The sequence below is a fragment of the Palaemon carinicauda genome, chromosome 38 (genome assembly GCF_036898095.1).
Source record: "Palaemon carinicauda isolate YSFRI2023 chromosome 38, ASM3689809v2, whole genome shotgun sequence".
Lineage (NCBI taxonomy): Eukaryota > Metazoa > Arthropoda > Malacostraca > Decapoda > Palaemonidae > Palaemon > Palaemon carinicauda.
Window position 1 is genome coordinate 9,554,207 of NC_090762.1, and position 16,697 is coordinate 9,570,903.

The 16,697-nt window shown below is 35.7% G+C and overlaps 1 protein-coding gene across 1 annotated transcript in view; it reads left to right on the plus strand.

Moving 5' to 3' along the window:
* LOC137630052 (MAM and LDL-receptor class A domain-containing protein 1-like) overlaps nucleotides 1–16,697 on the plus strand; it is a 217,898-nt gene that overhangs the window by 56,063 nt on the left and 145,138 nt on the right. The window contains exons 21-27 of the mRNA XM_068361542.1: nucleotides 400–552; nucleotides 1,401–1,644; nucleotides 6,171–6,318; nucleotides 6,883–6,982; nucleotides 11,165–11,282; nucleotides 11,711–11,848; nucleotides 15,844–16,047. Of these exons, the coding sequence (XP_068217643.1) occupies nucleotides 400–552; nucleotides 1,401–1,644; nucleotides 6,171–6,318; nucleotides 6,883–6,982; nucleotides 11,165–11,282; nucleotides 11,711–11,848; nucleotides 15,844–16,047 (1,105 nt within the window). The remainder of the gene's footprint in view (nucleotides 1–399; nucleotides 553–1,400; nucleotides 1,645–6,170; nucleotides 6,319–6,882; nucleotides 6,983–11,164; nucleotides 11,283–11,710; nucleotides 11,849–15,843; nucleotides 16,048–16,697) is intronic.

Here is a 16,697-nt window from a genome sequence, read left to right on the forward strand (position 1 = left end):
GGGGAGCAGTCACTCTCCCCCCAGCTCCATCTCTTTGTTGCTGTCTCACAGGATACTTTTACAGGAGAGGGGGTTCCCAGCCCCCTCGTCCCGTCCCTTTTAGTCGCCTCTTACGACACGCAGGGATAACGTTGGCGCTATTCTAATTTTTATATGCCCCCGCCTTAAATATCTCAAACTCACTGAAGACACTAATCCTTAAAATTTAGTGCAAGCATTTTTTTTATGACTAGTGTAGGAAGGCTTTCTTCAATAATTTTTTGCTATTGTACAGAAGTTTATTCAGGTTTAAATTAATTTTAATCTTTATTAAGTACTGTACATTGTTATGATTAACTTGAATTACCTTATATCCTGTTGCACAAGATGACATGTTTCTCTATCTTCCTGAAAATTTAGGGAAACATTGGTGGCCTTATTATAAGCTCTATTGTTGCCAATGGGAAAGAAACTGTCCTTTGGCAAGAAACCTCTCCTACCCATGATAGTTGGATACAGGGACAAATCCATGTTCAAGCAAAGGAATTTATTTTTGAATCAGTTGCTTATCAGGTAAGTGTCACAATGTTCTGTTTTATAGAAATTATTACTTATTAACCCGTTAAAGTTTCTGTCATCAAATAATGTTCTGCTTCTCACCTGCCTTCTGAGCCCAACTTTCTGATTTGTTTATCTCAGCATAAAAAACAAGTCTTTTGAAGGAGAGATGCTTTTGCATAACGGCAATGCTTAGAAATATAAACCAACCCTTATTTAGCTTTGTCTCTGAAATGAAATAAAGAGAGATTCTAAATGACATTAGTGACAATGTTTGTTTTGTAGGTGACAGAAAACTACCTCTTCTGCCAGATATATCATATCATCCCAATTTTAGTGGATAAGTTAGGCGAACGACTTATTTTGTGTATGGAAAATCAATAACTAGTTCCAGAACTTGGATTATCATTTCAGCCATTTATGCGAGTAAATTTAGTATATTGTCAATAGCTACCATATGTTATATTGCTCTAGTACAATGCTCTTTATTTTTATTCACGTTTAACTTATTAACCAATGCTATATATCTTATGGCCTAAAGAGCATTTCATAGAGACTTTTATATTCTTTAGGTACGTGCCTAAAGTCTTGAAGTCTTTGATGTTGAATGTTCTTTTTCTAAGACTGTGAATTTATAATGAATAATTTTGTACTGGAACACCTTTAAATTATTAGATATTAATTAATTTTGTGCTAGAATATTAGGAATTCTAGAGTTTTCTATGTTTAATACTTTCCTTGTTTTTAACTAGGATGGTGCCATTAGTGTATTATGGTCATTTTTCTTTTATAAGTAACTGTATTACAGATATCTTCATTAAGCAGTAAGATTAATGATGATTTCCTTTCTTTGTTGATTCTAGCTTTATATAAAAGGAATAAAGAACAACAATAATTCAAAAATAGCAATAGATGATTTTGACTTTGAGAGAAACAAAGAATGCCCCAGAAAGCCAGTTCATTCAACAACAGCTCAAACAACGCTTAAGCCAACTACAACAACACCTGTGGAAAATATCTGGAACTGCTCATTAGATGGAAATACATGTGACATGGAAGTATCAGATGGATGGATACTACTTATGGATGACCATCCAACATCAGAAGGTATTGTATCATACATTTTAAGCTTACTTGATGTGCACTTATTTCTTTGAAACTCTATTCTTAAAACTGGCTAAATGTTTACATATACTCAAGCAACTAAAAATTTCTCCTTTTCTTTCATTGTAATAGCAGCGCCCCTGTAGTAGGGAATTGAGAATCTGTGACATTGCATGGCAATGATAGCATGAACTAACAGTAAGATTCCTTTTCCACTTTAACAGTTAAGCTGCTTATCAGGCATTGAAAATACTTTGGGTACCACGAGTGAAACATTCTGCACTACGATTATTTAAATCACTCTATTGCCCCCGACACTACACAAAGGGAATGGGTATCATGATCTCCCAGAAATAATCTCATGTACATTTTAGGCAATAAAAGCTAACTAAACAAGGGAAAAAAATATCTTAGTGCAGAAAGTAAAAATTCTAAGTGTGATCACAGCCGGTCGATGGAAATATCTGGAAACTATGTTTCTGGTGATGACAACATGGGTATCCTACCACTTGTTGGTAGAGGGCTCTATTCCTATGTTAAGGTAGTATATTGTTTGAAGTAAAAGAAAATGGGAGATTTTAAATTTTAAAAATTTTCACTGGTAAGTGTCTATTAAGAATAGCCGGCATAGTAAAGATTACAGAGGTGTTAAGAGTGTCACGACCAAGATGGTGTGGGCATGTGTTGAGGATGGATGGTGGGGAAGGAGTGAGGAGGGCTTTGGAGGAACCTGCTAGGGGAAGAAGATCAAGTGGGAGTCAGATAATTAGATAGCAAGAGAAGGTGAAATATATGAAGAGAAGAGGATGCCTATGATAGAAGGCATTGGAGATAGCGCATCAAGCAACCAACCCCTAATAGGAATAAAGGTGGGATAGAAGAAGAAGTTGATTTAACTGGGCTTCTGGAGAAGAAGCAATTTGAACATCAGGGGAGATTTATAGAAATATATCTGTTCAAGTGCCTTTGTTTAGTATGTAGTACTCTACTGCTTCTCAAGTATTCACCAAGTGATGGCTCCAATATTAAAATGGTTCTGGCTTCTGGGGATATGAATTCTGTTGTATCTAGGTGTCTTGTCAAACTTCGTATACCTCCACGAAAATATTTTGGGTTCATCAGGTACGGTTGCTCATGTTACTGAGAAGTTTGGGAGTCTTGGTCAATTGGGGGAAATATCTTTTTAATTGAACTCAAAGAATTCTATAATTGGAAATGAAAATAGTAACAGTTCCTTTTAGTCATTTTTGCATAGGCCAGATAAATTCAATTAGGTGAAAGCTCTTTTGTTTTTTATGTGAGGAGATACTAGGGACTGGCATCTCTCTAGGTACAGTACAGTATTTCTCAATATATTTCAATCGTCACTTGACTTGATCTAGCTACAGATTTTGGACTTATTTCTTTGCATGGATATTTCCCATGAACTATTTGTTAGGCAGGTGAGCGGAGATGGAATCTGCCATATATATTAATGAAGGCCGTCCAGGTTCATTAGTGTCTAGGAATGGGTAAGTGCATGGTGAGTTTTTCAAAAAACTTGAAAGAAAAGGGGGAGAGTCAAAATCCTTGTTCCTGGCAGCAGAAGTGTTTTTATCTTGGACAGCTGTAAGTGGAAAATTCTTCTTCCTCCATCTATTCTGGGGGAGCTGACCATATTAGCGAATCAGTGAAGCAGGAACAACTAACACTTGTCTACATCCTTGAGTATGTGAATAGATATTAGTTTGGTTGGAAGAATAAACATGGAAATGTTTGTGACCTCACTCAACAAGAGGATGGAGGTATATTTTATGTGATGCTAGGTCCCTTAGTATTGAAGGTAGATACTCGATTGCAGGACTTGTCAGATCTGTACCTGTATGTTTTTCCTCCATTTTCATTTACCATAGTTTTCTTCTTTTTATTGGATGTTTTCCAGTATTTCATTCTTTCCAATCAAATAATTTGCATTATTATTATTATTATTATTATTATTATTATTATTATTATTATTATTATTACTAGCCAAGCTATACAACCCTAGTTGGAAAAGCAAGGTGCTAAGCCCAAGGGCTCCAAAAGAGAAAGGTAGCCCAGTGAGGAAAGGAAATAAGGATATAAATAAATGAGGAGAACAAATTAACAATAAATCGTACTAAAAACAGTAACAACGTCAAAACAGATATGTCATATATGAACTATAAAAAGACTTATGTCAGCCTGTTCAACATAAAACCATTTACTGCAACTTTGAACTTTTGAAGTTATTATTATTATTATTATTACTATCCAAGCTACAACCCTAGTTGGAAAAGCTAGATGCTATAAGCCCAGGGGCTCCAACAGGGAAAAATAGCTCAGTGAGGAAAGGAAATAAGGATATAAATAAATGAAGAGAACAAATTAACAATAAATCAATCTAAAATAAGAAACAACATCAAAACAGACATGTCATATAATAAACTATCAACAACATCAAAAACAGATATGTCATAAATAAACTATAAAAAGACTATGTCTGCCTGGTCAACAAAAAAGCATTTGCTCCAACTTTGAACTTTTGAAGTTCTGCTGATTCAACCACCCGATTAGGAAGATCATTCCACAACTTGGTCACAGCTGGAATAAAACTTCTAGAGTACTGCGTAGTATTGAGCCTGGTGATGGAGAAGGCCTGGCTATTAGAATTGACTGCCTGCCTAGTATTACGAACCGGATGAAATTGTCCAGGAAGATCTGAATGTAAAGGATGGTAAGCATTATGAAAAATCTTATGCAACATACATAATGAACTAATTGAACGATGGTGCCAAAGATTAATATCTAGATCAGGAATAAGAAATTTAATGGACCCTAAGTTAGTGTCCAACAAATTAGATTAAGATGAGAATCAGCAGCTGAAGACCAGACAGGAGGACAATACTCAAAACAAGGTAGAATACATACATACATATACCAAGGCACTTCCCCCAATTTTGGGGGGTAGCTGACATCAACAAATGAAACAAAACAAAAAAGGGGACCTCTACTCTCTACGTTCCTCCAGCCTAACCAGGGACTCAACCGAGTTCAGCTGGCACTGCTAGGGTGCCACGGCCCACCCTCCCACATTATCCACCACAGATGAAGCTTCATAAGGCTGAATCCCCCTACTGCTGCTACCTCCGCGGTCATCTAAGGCATCGGAGGCAGCAGCAGGGCCTACCGGAACTGCGTCACAATCGCTCGCCATTCATTCCTATTTCTAGCACGCTCTCTTGCCTCGCTCACATCTATCCTCCAATCACCCAGAGCTTCCTTCACTCCATCCATCCACCCGAACCTTGGCCTTCCTCTCGTACTTCTCCCATCAACTCTTGCATTCATCACCTTTAGCAGACAGCCATTTTCCATTCTCTCAACATGGCCAAACCACCTCAACACATTCATATCCACTCTAGCTGCTAACTCATTTCTTACACCCGTTCTCACTCTCACCACTTCGTTCCTAACCCTATCTACTCGAGATACACCAGCCTTACTCCTTAGACACTTCATCTCAAACACATTCAATTTCTCTCTCCATCACTTTCATTCCCTACAACTCCAATCCATACATCACAGTTGGTACAATCACTTTCTCATATAGAACTCTCTTTACATTCATGCCCAACCCTCTATTTTTTACTACTTCTTTAACTGCCCCCAACACTTTGCAACCTTCATTCACAAGGTAGAATGAAAGAATTAAAACACTTCAGAATAGATTGATCACCGAAAATCTTAAAAGACTTTCTCATTAAGCCAATTTTTTGTTCAATTGAAGAAGACACAGACCTAATGTGTTTCTCAAAAGTAAATTTGCTGTCAAGAATCACACCTAAAATTTTAAGAGAGTCATGCAAAGTTAAAGAAACATCATCAATACTGAGATCGGGATGTTGAGGAGCCACTGTCCTTGCCCTACTTACAATCATACTTTGAGTTTTGTTAGGATTCAACTTCATACCCCATAAATTGCACCATGCACTAATATTGGCTAGATCTCTATTAAGGGATTCAGCCACCCCAGATCTACATTCAGGGGATGGAATTGACGCAAAGAGAGTAGCATCATCTGCATATGCAACAAGCTTGTTTTATTGTCTTATTGCTAAGCGTGCCTTGTCATACTTAAGAGGGTATGCAGCCCTTTTATTTGATACTATCTGCCCTTCTCACCATAATGAAGTCATTGTTTCAGCTTCTCCATTCTGTAATGTCACCAACTGCTCTCTAGGCTTCTTAGACTTTATTTTTAGCAGCTTTTAAATAATTCTGGTACAGCTAATATTTCTTTTTAACTTTGATCATATCTCAAAGCTACAATTCTGTATTCCTAATGGCCATTAATTTTCCCTGATACTACTTTTTCCATTTACCGTAATTTGTCACTGCATCTGATATTCTTAAGAATTTTTTTTTTTTCTGTTTTGTTGTCACATGTTTTTTAAGGCAGTACAGTATATCATGACAGCTATTTATTGTTGTGATCATGATTTTAATGATTCTGTAACAATTTTTTCTAGGGATTGGATTGCATTGCATAGGAATCTTTGGTGAAGGAATTGAAGGCGAAGCTAAGATTCCAGTCATTGATGAGCAAGGAAATCATTGTCTGACTTTCTGGTACCTGTTGTTTGGTGGTAATTGTGGAGAACTTACAGTACTTGTCGAGTAAGTATGTGATCAAGGGATTGTTGGCAAATCAAAAGAATTGATGACAATTTCCACACTAAATCATTCCTTCTAAAATGTATGCATGTAGAAGTCTAATAAGATATTTTTCCCCATTTCATACGACAGTACTTTTTTCAAAACCAAATTCAATATCTCTGTAGTTACTCAAAATAAGATATGTGACACTTTTTCTATATTACAATACAGCGTTCTTCAATTATGGAACTTGATATAAGTTGTATTTTAATCTAACAGCTTATTAACTGAAAGATGAGTCTTTAAGCAGGGCATTGCAATGTATAAATTATTAATAATTAATTATCATTATTTATTTCTTAGTTTTTTATGTTTTGTTACTAAAAGGAAACGAGTTTATACCTCTGTGGGGCAGAAGCATTCATTGATTTCTTCCCCTGTTTTGGTCTTGTTTTAAAATACTATGTATGAAAATTTTACTGCCTATGTTAATGCTGTGACTTTGGATGACATGGTGTTGAATTTTAGCCATTTTCTGTTTATTATTTGATTATGCTTTTGAAGTAAACATCATCCTTTTTGCAGAACTGAGCAGTCCACTGAACCATTATGGACAAGAGGTTATTCACAGGGTCCAAATTGGCAATTCACTGTTGTTGATGTACCTTTTACTGGAAGAACTCGGGTAATTATGGCTTGTTTTGTTTCATGTATAGAAGTAAAATCATATTATATATCCTTAATATACCAATCTTCTAAGCCAGAAGCTTATGTTCAACTTGGTTTGAGTTGTTGAGTAAGAAAAATGATTTAGTGATGTAATCTAGTAGTGAGACATTGAATGGCACAAGATTACTTGGAATTAGTAACACTGTTTATTATTTCTATGAGCCTTCCCTGATATTCATATTGCTTTTCCCTGGAAGCTCGGTTTTATCGATGTTTACTCCTAAAACTATAAAATTTCCTGTTTTCTTTCCTTCTAATAATTAGGCAATGGGGCATTGTAGCAGTTTATGGCAATAACCAATGGCTTGGGCAAGCTATACTGCCTTTGTCTTTAGTCTGCTATTCTATAGGGTTGATAACTGGCCCTATACTCCAGATTGTTCAGATTTAGGTTTTTAGTGCTTTTAGAGATGTCTTCTGTATTTATTAGTAACTACTGCATAGTCTGTTCAAGGGAATTGTTTCTTAGTGATCATGATCCCCATTCTCTTTGTGTCTCGTGTCGGGGACATTATTGTGATTTAAATAACCATTTTGAAGAGTGGGAAGGCCTGCTTTTCCTCTTATGATAACTTAAGTGTCTACGGTTGAGGACAAAATGGTAATTTCAAAATGTAAATGAAAACTCGCTTTTAGTTCAGGGGGAAATCCATAGACGATTAGGCTAGTTGATTATATTGGGGATTTGAGGAGCAGCCAACGCTAGGGCCCGTGTCACACATAAGGTGGGGCAATCATAAACAAATGGACATAGCGGGGAAGATGACAGTAATGTCACACCAGCACTGAACTTGAATAAGCTCTTAACAAGTCTTGTTTTGATAATGATAAGCTTCAAATGCTCTTAACTTCTTTGGTTTCATTTGTGAAGTGTAAGAATGCCAGTGAGTCTTTGAGTAAAGGCAATACTTTTGTACTAACCTGCCCTATTTCATAACTAACCTGACTTCTCAAGTTGGCTATAGAGGTTCTAGTGTTTCATTCAGTAAGTGTTTTGATAGTGCAAAGTCCATTACAGATTTGAGATCCTCTTGTAGAACATAAGAGTTATTTATGTATTTTAGACCCTTCTATTGTGCAACTCTCGCCTTCCCCCAATCCTAGCTGCTCTTTTAAATAATTAGATTGTGAGGTAGAAGACTAAGTTGGTATCCTGGATCCTAGTGTCCCTCCACTCGCTGAGGTAATCAATCTTAAGTAACCATGTACAGTATTTCATATGTGGATGGTATAGCATATTGTATGATTTTCTTAGAACAAAGTGTATATGTTTAAGTTTTGGCAAGAGCTGATCATATTGTTTGATTGCTAGCACATCCACTAGTTCATCACGCGTTACATTTATTGGTGTAAATGCAGGCGCTAATACATCAATACCCAAAACAAGTCCTTTGTAAAACAGTTTGCAGAAGTTCTTGTACAAAGAAAATGTGAAGAAAAGGGAAGACTAGTAAATAATGTCTCAGATTATTCCTCAGAACAGGAAGATGAGGATGAAGGAAACAGTGAAAGATCCTGAATATGATGAGGTATCTCCTTTTCAGTCATTACAAAAACTATTTAATAAAGGGAGCCAAATAAGTTGCTGCATAATCTTTCAAGTCATCGGGATGGCTATCTCCAAGACAACTCGTACATCTCAAATCTAGGATAGAATTGATAAATTTTTATCACAAATACAAATAAAAGGCTGTTAATTTTAGTTCTCATTTGGTGTTTAAGCCTTTTATACCACAAAGACATTCTGATTACAATTAAATCTCCTTCCTTTAGCCTGCTATTAATATTGATAGACAGGATTATTTAAATGCATGGTTTGCAGGCTAGTTTAATAAAGAGCTGCTGTATTTTGGTAATAAATTAGGACCTATTCTTGAAATACTCTACTTTTCAGATTCTATAAAAGGGGTTATTTTTAGTCTTGTACAGTTGAAGAGAAATTTACAGAACAGGATTTGAATTCAATTTTTGATTATCTTACGTGTTTAGATAAATCTATTTCAGATGGAGCTTCCAAGGCTGTATCAACAATTTTGTGTTTTGCTATTAAGAGAAAAACAAGCATGTGCCTCAATGGTGGGAAGTCTCTGAGATGCAGAAACATTCATTGATTTCTCCCCTATTTTGGGTCTTGTTTTTGATGTAGATAGGATTGATAAGGTAATTTCTCAAGTTGGTACTAGGACAGTGACGCTTTGAGTTTTTCTAATGACACTGAGTTTTTTCTAAGGATACCCAAGTTTCTGCTCTAGATTTGTATGTTTTGTTACTAAAAGAAGGAAACTAGAATGTACCTCTGTGGGGCAGAAGCATTCATTGATTTCTTCCCCCGTTTTGGTCTTGTTTCAATGAAATAAGATTGATATGATAATTTCTCAAGTGGATGCCAGAGTTCAGACTGATGGTTTGAAGTCACTTTCTAGGTATTCCCATGATTTTCCCTTAAAGCCAGTAGCTTCTGCAGCTCTAGAATTATCTCCTTCAAAGAATTTCTTTCATAAGAGTGGTAGAACATCAAGATTCCACTCTAGTTCACATTCTGGAAGAGCTCTCAACAGGACTCGTGGGTTTTTACGGAAAAAGCTGTGGTCTTTCTTCCCTGTAAATTCCAGTAGGTTAAAGATTTTCCAATTATCTTGTTTGGTAGAGCCTTCATCCCAATCCATTGATGCTAGCTGTAGTCAAAGAAATTTATCAAATTCCTCTAGCATTTTATCCTCCTTGTCTAGTGAACCAGTTCCATATCCGAGTTATCTATCAAATGCCGCAAAGGCACAGATTATCAAACTAAACTTTAAATCTTATGAAAATAGAGGTTATGAAAGAGATCTTGAACCCTTATTAGGGGTTCTACAATAGATTATTCCTAGTCACAAAGTTTCAGGGGGTTGGAGGCCAGGCCTAGATGTCTCGAACCTCAACACATTTACAGTACTCACAAAATTTTGCATGTAAACACCCTCCAAAGTTCTTTGATGATAAAAAGGGAGATTGGATGTTCTCAATAGACCTCAGATGTATATTGTCCTATTCTTATTCATCTTAATTCTAGGAAATACCTTCGATTGGTTAATGGGTCAAAGTTTTACTAATTCAAAAGCTTTGGTCTTAGGGTGGCCCCTCAGGTGTTTACCAGGATGATAGCCTAGTTTTAAAATGGTTAAGGATTATGGGGAAAAGAGTTCTCCTATACCTGGATGATTGGCAAATTCTTTGCAGTTTTTGGAGAAGATTAGGATTCAGCATGTGTGGTTGCTCGAGCTACTGGAACGGTTGGGTATTTTTGTCAATTTGAAGAAGTGACTTGTGGTTCCAATTCAGAATATTTGGTATTTGGGAATGTTAAGAGTGACAGCTCCTTTTCGGGGTTTTCCAATGAAAAAAACAAAATATTCAGTCTTTTCTTTCTATTATAGTGAACCTTTACTATATCTGTTCAGATGTGGATGAGACTTCTAGGGATCATGACTTCCTTAGAGAAATTCATTCCGATGGGATGCCTAAAGATGAGGGTTTTCCAATTTCATCTCAATCTAAATTGAAACAGAATATTTGATCAAGACACAATCTCATTTCTATTGAATAAGAGCCAACTTCGGCTGTTGAGTTGGTGGGACTATAGCAGTCTGTTATCTCAGGGAGTTTCCTTGGAAAAGAAAATCCGAAGACCTTTCTCTTTTTTATAAATGCTTCACAGGAAGGATGGGGAGCAGTTCTAGATCTTTTACATCTCTCAAGGAAATGGATATCACAGGAATGAACTTTTCATATCAATTTTCGAGAGTTTCTAGCAATAGCTAAGGCCCTTAAGGACCAGAAACCACTGGTTATTTGTAAGCTTTTTATTTGCATTTACTTTTGTATGAATTAAATATAGTTTTATTTTTGTTATACTTTTTTATGGGTTCAAGTGTATATAGTTATTTACCAGTTTAATTTTATCTTAGGTTTACCATACTTATTTGTTCACGTGGCCGATTTTGTACTGAAAGATCTTCTGGTTTCATTTCATAGGGCTATTATTGCCTTTAAATTTTTTTATATCTCTAACTTTTGTTTCCAAGTATCAAAATCATTAACAATTCTGTTTCAGGTTTTTAGTAGCAACATATTAATGAAAATTACATTTTCCCTACAGATTGTCTTCTATGGCAAACAGGGCAAGAATGATGATAGCTCTCTATCCATTGATGAGATAGCAGTTTTGACATCTGATTGTAGTGCTGTTCTTCCAACAGCTGATCCTGGTGTCAATAGTGAGTATTGGTTTCATGAATTAGGAACTTTTTCATATAAGAAAATAAGTTGGATATATTGTTTTTGTTTTGAAAATTCTAGATTTGTTCGGATTATACATGAAGTGCAGTCATAGATTGGTTTTAGCTTGCAAAATAATTAAAAATGTGTATAGAAGTTTGTCAGTTTCTCCTTGTTTTACAATTTGGATCAATGGGGAAAATTAGTACAGTACAATCCAGTAAACTACTTTAGTCATAACTACATAAAATATGTGTACAGTGCAGACCTGAGTACTGTAACTTTGTTTGTCAATATATTGGAATGAAGTGTTATATTGCTTCATATTCTACATAAAAACAAATTAACTAGGACTTATATTAATGTAATGAATAAATTACTCTGAAAGACTTCTTTTATTTCATATTTGTGTTTTTTTCTTGAACAGAATGTAACTTTGAGGAGTCAAGAATATGTGGCTACAGAACGGAACCTATATTAGGCGATTGGAAGTGGCTCTATCCTTATGCAGACAATTCTAGTGTACCCCATGCTTCTGTTGATCACACATATAATACAAGATATGGTAAGTTTCTATACTAGGTATGTAAATATATCTATGAACCTCCCCTGATGTTTATATTGTATTCAATCTTGAAGCTCAGTTTTAGAGACATCTTCCCATAAGATAAAAAATATCTCACTTTTTATCCTTACAATAGTCTTACACATCTAGTAAAGTAATGAGACAATCTAGTGGTTAATGGCAAGAAGCCAAACTTTGGAATGCCAGCGAACCTTTGCCTTTTCAGTCTCTTTGTCTTCAGTCTGGCAACTGCCCAGTACTCCAGATTATTATATTTATTGGTTTGTTTAAAGATTTCATCTCTGGATATGTTAGTAACTACTGTATATGTTGTTCAAGGGAATTGTTTCTGGGTGATCACGATCCACATTGTCTTCGTGTTTTGTGTCGTGGAAAGTATTGAGATTTAGAAGACTGTGGTGAGGAGTTAAAATGCTTCACCATTTCTTTCTTGGAAAAGTATATATTTATGGTTACCAATCAAATTAGAAATTTCAAAGCTCAAAAGGAAACTTGCATTTAGTTCAGTGGGAAATTTAGAGAAGCTTATTCTAGTTAATTATAGTAGGGATAATGACAATAATGACATGCTATCACCAGACTCCAATGTAATATTTAACCAGCCAAATTTAAATAGTCATGAGCTGCAAAAGCTCTTAACTTCTTTAGAATCTTTTTGAAATCTCAGTCTATTGACTCTTCATTTCGAGATGGTAGTTCTGATTTTACTGGCCCCATATTTAACTTTAAACTGACTTCATAAGTTGAGCCTAGTGATAAAAGTGTTTCAATCAGTAAGGGTTTTAATGGGGCATAGCATGTTACAAAGTTGAGATTCTCTCGTAGATCCTCAATTTTTTACTTAAAACCCTTTTGCTGCAAAACTCTGGTTCATGTATCAGATGGCAGTGTGCATCATTCACTTGCAAGCTTGGCCACTAGCTTAGCATGAGTTAACTCTAGCACTGCCAGGTTTTCCAAATGAGAAAAGGACAATGTCTGATGAACTGGAACTGTAAAAGTCCAACCTAATAGGAGAAAAAGGCCAAATATATAGCATTTAAGGCTAACCAATTTTAAAAAGGCCAAATTTAGGTATCTACCACAAAAAAAAAGGCCAAATGAGTAAGTTCTGATGTGGCTATTCTTCCAAGTCTATGGAAACAGCTACTTCCAAGATGATTATAGACCTATTTTCCCTCATTATAATTTGCATTGATGCAATATATTGTTATTTCAAATGCAAAGAGAAGCTGGTAATTCAATTCTTGTTTGTTGGTTGAAGCCTTGTATACCTCAAAAACTTTTCTGATTTTCTTATTTTTATAATCTTGTTCTAGATTATGAATTGATTTTCTTCCTGAAGCCCATCACTAATGCTGATATTTAAATGCAGGGTTTGCAAGGTAGTTTACTAAAGAAATGCTGTTTGTGGTTAATAAAGTAGGAAGTGTTCTTGAAATACTTTCCTTTTCAGATTCTATAATAATGGTTATTTCTAGTTTTATAGAAGAGCTTGTGTAGTCTATCAGTATTTAAAATTGATCTAGGATTGTCTCAGTTGTTTAGATAAAAATTTTTTCAGATTTGGCTTCTGAGGCTTAAGCAATGTTTGTATGTTTTTTCATTAAGAGAAAAGACCAAGCATGTTCCTCAATGACAAGAGCAGTCTGAATTGTGGAAACATTAATTGATTTCTTTGGCTATTTAGGGTCCTGGTTTGGATGTAGACAGGATTGATAAAGTAATTTCTCAAGTGAGTCTTTGATGACTTTTTCTAAGGATACTCAAGTTTCCATCTTTAAACCAATAGCTTTAACGGTCTTAGAGTTGTCGTCAAGGGAGCCTCTCAAGTTTTAGAACATCAGGATTCCATTCTAGATGTTGTGGAAGGGCTGGGAATTGGAATCGAAGATCTTATTGTTGAATGCTATACCTCTTTCTCTCCAAATCCGAGTAGAAGGAAGTCTTTCCAACTTTTATCAAGTTTGGGAAAACCTACGTTTCAACCATAGGCGTTAGCTACATGTGGTCAAAGATAGTTACTGGATCTCTCTAGAATTCAATCCTCCTTTATCCAAGGTGCCAGTTTCATATCCGAGTTATTCAACAAATACAGCAAGGACTTAGATTCTGTAACTAGAAATTGAGAACCTTCTGGAGAAAGATGTTCTGGGCTTTTATAACAGATTATTCCTAGTCCCCAAAGCTTCAGGGGGTTGGAGGGAGTTTTATATTAATTTTGACCCTCAATAAGTTTAGAATTCTTAAGAATATTTGATGGGAAGACCCTTGACAATTTGGGGGACAATTAAAGTAAAACATTTGATGTTTCCAGTAGAACTCATAGATGCATATTTTCACATTCATCTCAATTCAAGGAATTACATTCTTCTTGTCAATGGGTCAAGGATTTACCAATTGAAGTGCTTATGTTTCGGCCTCAGGATGGTTCCTGAAGTATTCACCAGGATGATAGCCCCCATTTGACAATGGTTAAGAGTACTGGGACTAAGTGTTCCTTTATAACTGGACAATTGGCTATTTTTTAGAAATTTTTGGAAAGAATTCTGGTTCAACAAGTTTGGTTGCTCAGGGTATTGGAACAATTGGGGATCTTGGTTGATTTGAAGAAGTCTCCTCTGGTTTTACCTTAGAAGATTCTATATTTTGTAGTGATAATGGCAACAATTTCTTTAGTGTTTTTCTGTCAGAGAAAAGGATTCAGCCAATTCTTTTATTTTTAAAAAAGATTAAAATGTTAAAGTCTATATTAGTTCAGATATGCATAAGATTCTAGGGACTGTGGTTTCCTTAGACAAATATGTTCTGGTGGGACACCTAAAAATGAGGATTTCCAATTTCATCTCAATCTGCATTGGAACGGAATAACCAATTTAAACCCAATCTCAGATTCAGTGCTGAAACTCTAACTAATTCAAGAGGGTAGAATTGATGTTCCCACGATAGTATTTTGTAATTCTTTTTCATACCATGCACAAATATGTTCAAACTGATGTATAGTTGATATCTGAGAAGACTTCGGTAAAGCTTTAAGAATTAAGAGAAATTAGAATGTAGTTAAACTATTCCATTGGTTCATGAAACATTTCTTGTTGACAACTTGGTTGTTGCTTTAGATATTTTTGTTAGTAAAATTGGTTCAAAGAATGTGTTTCTTGATCCAATTAAAATTTAAATTTATTTTAGTAATATTAAATAAGTTATATACTAAATGCCAAAATGATTAAAGAAAACCTGCTTCATCAATGTATTTGATACAGTATTAGTCTAATTCTCAGATTTTGTTGAGCATTAGATGGCTTGCATTTTGATATTTCAGAAAGAAAATAGTCTCAATTATGAAAGTCTTATACAGCATGGATACAATGAGCTGTGACATCATAGATTAATAATCAGATCAGGAATAGGGAACTTTTTACAATCTAAGGTGAACATTGTCATCTGATGACCAAATAAGCTAGCGCTATCAGAAAAATGTCATTATTACTAAGTTTTTTCAACTTGATAGTGAGTAAATATAAATATTTTATAGTTGCAAGTATTTATTGTAATTGGTATGGGTAAATGAGGGATATTAACTTTGAAAATTTTTTCATACATACAGAAGTCTGATGTAATCTGAGAGGTTAACCCTTTTACCCCCGGGGTATTTGGAAATTTCCAACCCTTAACCCCCAGGGGGTTATTTTTTTCCCAGCACATTTTGCAGTATATTTTTTTTAAATTGCTTTAACATCCTTAATTTTTGTCATAGAGAGGTCAGGTTGGTCTCATTCTCTTGGAAAATGCCTGAATTTTCTAAAAAAAATATCAAAAATATGAAAAAAAAAATTTTTATAGCATTTTTTTGCAAGGACGGTACGTCCATGGGGGTAAAGGGATGGCTTTTGTGAAACGTACCAGTATGTCCTTTGGGGGTAAAAGGGTTAAGTATTTGAATGGAATAATTTTAATTGCTGTGGGTATTTCAGGTCACTACATGGAAGCTGCACTTGTACCAATGGATTATGGTGGACCTGTTGCTAAAATGGTAACCCCTGAAGTGCCATTTATAGAAGGTGGAGATCAGTGCGTCACATTCTGGTACATTCACAATGGCATTTCCAACGGGGATAGTTTAAATGTATATGTCAATTCATCTGGATTTTACGGTCTCTATCTTTGGAGGGAAAAGGGTAAGTACTTAGAAAGTGTTTAATGTATAATATAGTATAATAAACTAAATAATGGGGAATCTATATGGTTTTGTGTAAACTAAATATGAACTGTCCTTTCTTAGACAAATCCATCCATATACCAAGGCACTTCCCCCAATTTTGGGGGGTAGCCGACACCAACAATGAAACAAAACAAAAAGGGGACCTCTACTTTCTATGTTCCTTCAGCCTAATCAGGGACTCAACCGAGTTCAGCTGGTACTGCTAGGGTGCCACAGCCCAACCTCCCACATTTCCACCACAGATGAAGCTTCATAATGCTGACTCCCCTACTGCTGCTACCTCCGCGGTCATCTAAGGCACCGAAGGAAGCAGCAGGGCCTACTGGAACTGCGTCACAATCGCTCGCCATTCATTCCTATTTCTAGCACGCTCTCTTGCCTCTCTCACATCTATCCTCCTATCACCCAGAGCTTTCTTCACACCATCCATCCACCCAAACCTTGGCCTTCCTCTTGTACTTCTCCCATCAACTCTTGCATTCATCACCTTCTTTAGCAGACAACCATTTTCCATTCTCTCAACATGGCCAAACCACCTCAACACATTCATATCCACTCTAGCCGCTAACTCATTTCTTACACCCGTTCTCTCCCTCACCACTTCGT